General features: G+C 52.5%; 2 protein-coding genes across 2 annotated transcripts in view; one reads left to right on the top strand and one right to left on the bottom strand.

Moving 5' to 3' along the window:
- LOC113202327 (uncharacterized) overlaps positions 1-3,147 on the top strand; it is a 14,978-nt gene extending 11,831 nt beyond the window's left edge. Inside the window, exons 2-4 of the mRNA XM_052275344.1 lie at positions 1,772-1,948; positions 2,034-2,110; positions 2,471-3,147. Coding sequence (XP_052131304.1) covers positions 1,817-1,948; positions 2,034-2,110; positions 2,471-2,822 — 561 coding nt within the window. The 5' untranslated portion in view covers positions 1,772-1,816 and the 3' untranslated portion in view covers positions 2,823-3,147. The remainder of the gene's footprint in view (positions 1-1,771; positions 1,949-2,033; positions 2,111-2,470) is intronic.
- Positions 322-1,201, bottom strand: LOC127751585 (uncharacterized). The gene is made up of 2 exons (XM_052275342.1): positions 686-1,201; positions 322-626 (listed from the first exon to the last, which is right to left on the bottom strand). Exons 1-2 carry the CDS (start codon positions 1,091-1,093, stop codon positions 408-410), a joined length of 627 nt encoding a protein of 208 aa, XP_052131302.1. The 5' UTR covers positions 1,094-1,201; the 3' UTR covers positions 322-407.

The following is a 3,147-nucleotide window of genomic DNA, read 5'->3' as shown; positions in this document are numbered from 1 at the left end:
CATAAACATGGTAGAGCTTTGGAAATAAGATAATTATTTGCTAAAAAACATTTTTAGATAAAATAAATTAAAGGATTTGAGAAAACAAAGTTTGTTGTTGTTGTTGTTGTTGTTTGGGAAACGCTCTAAGGAAGCTGAAAACGCCTTAAATAACGCTTTAAAGGTTGAAAATAAATTTTCGTTTTCACGCGGTTTTATTTGCGTAACGTTACGTTACGACACCCTGGGCGCACAGATGCACAGAGTAGGCAACCCTGAAACCTGCGACATTGTGAAATCCACAATGCTACACCCGGTACTGCTCAACAACCTATAATCAACTTTCGACGTATAAAGACAACTTTATTTCTCTTACCATGGGTTTGTCGAGGTTCGATTCACAGTGGATGAGAATTAGCGTTTCTTGCTCACGCTTTGTCGCTTGCCAGCCCGTCGATGCCTTTGACCTTCGGTCGGTTCCGCACCCGAAAGAACTCGCCGGCGCTGTCCAAGCAGATGTGCGGGTCCCCCCGCGAGTCCACAGCCTGGGAGAGCGCTCGCCACACGAAGCCCTCCAGGCGGAGCGGGCCGCTCACCGCATTGAGCAGGTCCATGGCCAGCGAGCCGTTGGACAGTGTGTACTTGCCCTACACAAAAATGTTTTTAAAAACTCCTTGAAAAGTAGACTTTTGCCGCGTTGACTTACCTTAGTGACGGGGCAGCTCATCTTTGGCCGTATGCTGGCGAGCACCCGGGCCCACGGCATGGCAGCGCTCATCATCACGGCGCAGATGTCGTGGAACTCGAACGTCCGGAAGGTCGAGCAGGTGGCCGCGGACACGGTCTGGTCGCACTGCTCAATAACCGCGGTGCTCTTGGACCACCTGGCCACGGACCGGCTGACGGTCACGTTCAGGTGGAAGACGACGGTGGTGCGGCCGCGCATGGCGAAGACCGCGTCGGCTGCCTTGACGGCGTTGTTGTTGATCTTGCACGGCCGGATGAAGGTCGGCCGCACCTCGAGGTGCGTCTTGTCATGGCTTCTCCTGGCCGAGCTGAGGACCAGAACAGCCAGCAGTGGTGCCACTAGGCGGGGACCCTCACCATGCTGCATGGTGCAGGGGCCCAGCGACTCTGTCCGCTGGCCGCCGGGCTTGGCGGACGTGGTTCACAAATGTAGCGATATCCGGCAGCGCTTAGCGTGCGCGTGCCCCCTCTCCCTCCAGGCGTCAGCCCGCCCACACCTTTCTCACGGCTGCAGCATTTTTTTTTATTTTGGTGCCGATGAAACATTATCCAGGCGGTTTTTACTCAGAATTTTTCTGTACAGTGTATTACATATTACGTGTATTACGCGATATTCCGCCGGTATTACACAAGGTTTGCAAACCTAAATTCTTCTCTTTTTGGGTTCATTTTCATATTTTTCGGTATTATTGTTGTAATTGCTGTAAAATATGTATAAAATCACAAACAAAATCATTTGTTTTCATTGGCACGTGGCAAAATTCCTTCTATTTTGCCTTGCCCGGTAGTGGTCCATAACAATGATTCCTACTTTTCACCATGTTGTAACACTACAACAAGACAGTTGTAAATTTTAATAGCAAGATGTATCGTTACAGAACGAACAAGTTTGTGTTATTACAATTTTTTGGTGCAGGCGGAAGTAAATAACCACTGTTTTGAAATGGAAATTTGCTTAAAAACATGTGTTGTTTTTTTAACAACACTTGTTGCTATCAAACTTTACATCAAATGTGTGTAAATTTACAACAATTTTTTTTAACAGAGCGGCCGACTCTCGCCAGGCGCCACACGATCGGCAGCCTCAACCATGGAGTGCGACATCTGCACCGAGCACTTCGACGGCGCCGAGCGGCTGCCCAAGGTCCTGCCGTGCGGCCACACGGCCTGCCTGCAGTGCATGCGGCGGCTGCCCGGCAGCAAGTGCCCGACGTGCCGGCGGGTGAGTATAGCCTACGGCTCGTGCCCTAGCCACCTCCAATCCAATCCCCCCCCCCCCCATTTGTGCTGACCTGGTCTCCCCACAGGACGTCAACGGACCGCCGGAGGAACTCCCCACTAACTTCGCAGTGCTGCAGTTTCTGGAAAGAGTCAGGCAGAGCAGGTGAGCTCGGAGCTCCGCCGCGCGCAGACCCTTGCGGGCGAGGGGTCCCCCACTCGTCAACTCGTTGTACACTTAGCCGCGCCCAACTCGCGTCTAACTCGCGTTCAACTCGCGACAACTCGCGTTCAACTCGCGACAACTCGCGAAAACTCACGATAACTCGCGAAAACTCGCGTGAAAATCGCGAAAACTCGAGCCAAAATCGCGCAAAACTCTCTAAAAATTGATCCCAACTCGCGCCCTACTCGCGGCAACTCGTCAACTCGGCAACTCGTTGTACACCTATTTTGGAAGTGGGGGACCCCTCGCTTGCGGGAGAGGCATGTACGAGAGACTGACAACTTGACTTGGGCCCCACAGCACTCCCCGCGGCTGGTGCTCGGACTGCCTCGCCGCCGCCTTGCCGCGCTGCTGGGAGGACCACGACGTGCTGTCCATCAGGAGTGCCCTGAGGCACCAGCTGCAGGGCGCGCTGCCACAGGCCGCCGAACTGCTCCAGGGCCTCCCGGACCAGTGCCGGGACGAGCAGGCTCTGCTCGCCCTCACCCTGCTGACCAGCGAGGCCTGGGGCGTGACGCTGCGGGGTGGAGGCCGCGAGCTGACGGGGACCCTGCCGAACACCGAAGAGCCGCTCACGAAGGCCCTGTGGCTTCTGCTTGCGACAATGGCTGCACTTAGCGAGGTAGGTGATGCGGGGTTCTGGAGTGTTTGAGAACTCCCTCACGCCAAATTTACTTCACTTTCGTTTGCCTATCGATTACACCTCGGAGCCATTCAAAAGTTCATTAAAAGAAAAGGGATTTGAAACTCAACGTATTTCGACATAATTTGAAAAAAAAAAAACCTAAGCTTGCGCTAACGTGGGAGCAGATGATATAGCTTTAATTTTCAGTTAGTTTGCTTTAAAGTAGGTTATAATGCGATACGTAGGTCTTGCCCAGAGTGGCAGAGCTTAGCAAAACATAGTGGTCAGGGGGACCATAACAAAGCAAAAAGCGGTTCGCTAAAATGGGACAAAACTAGATTCAATACACGAA

This window comes from Frankliniella occidentalis, unplaced genomic scaffold (assembly GCF_000697945.3).
Source record: "Frankliniella occidentalis isolate FOCC.00 unplaced genomic scaffold, Focc_3.1 Scaffold581, whole genome shotgun sequence".
Taxonomy (NCBI): Eukaryota; Metazoa; Arthropoda; class Insecta; order Thysanoptera; family Thripidae; genus Frankliniella; species Frankliniella occidentalis.
This window is presented reverse-complemented; position numbering and strand designations above follow the sequence as displayed.

Bases quoted from the DNA above. Each gene is read 5' to 3' on its own strand.
- LOC127751585 (XM_052275342.1), bottom strand. From the start codon at position 1,093: ATGCAGCATGGTGAGGGTCCCCGCCTAGTGGCACCACTGCTGGCTGTT. The intron at 627-685 runs GTAAGTCAACGC...ATTTTTGTGTAG, and splicing joins TGAGCTGCCCCGTCACTAAG to GGCAAGTACACACTGTCCAA.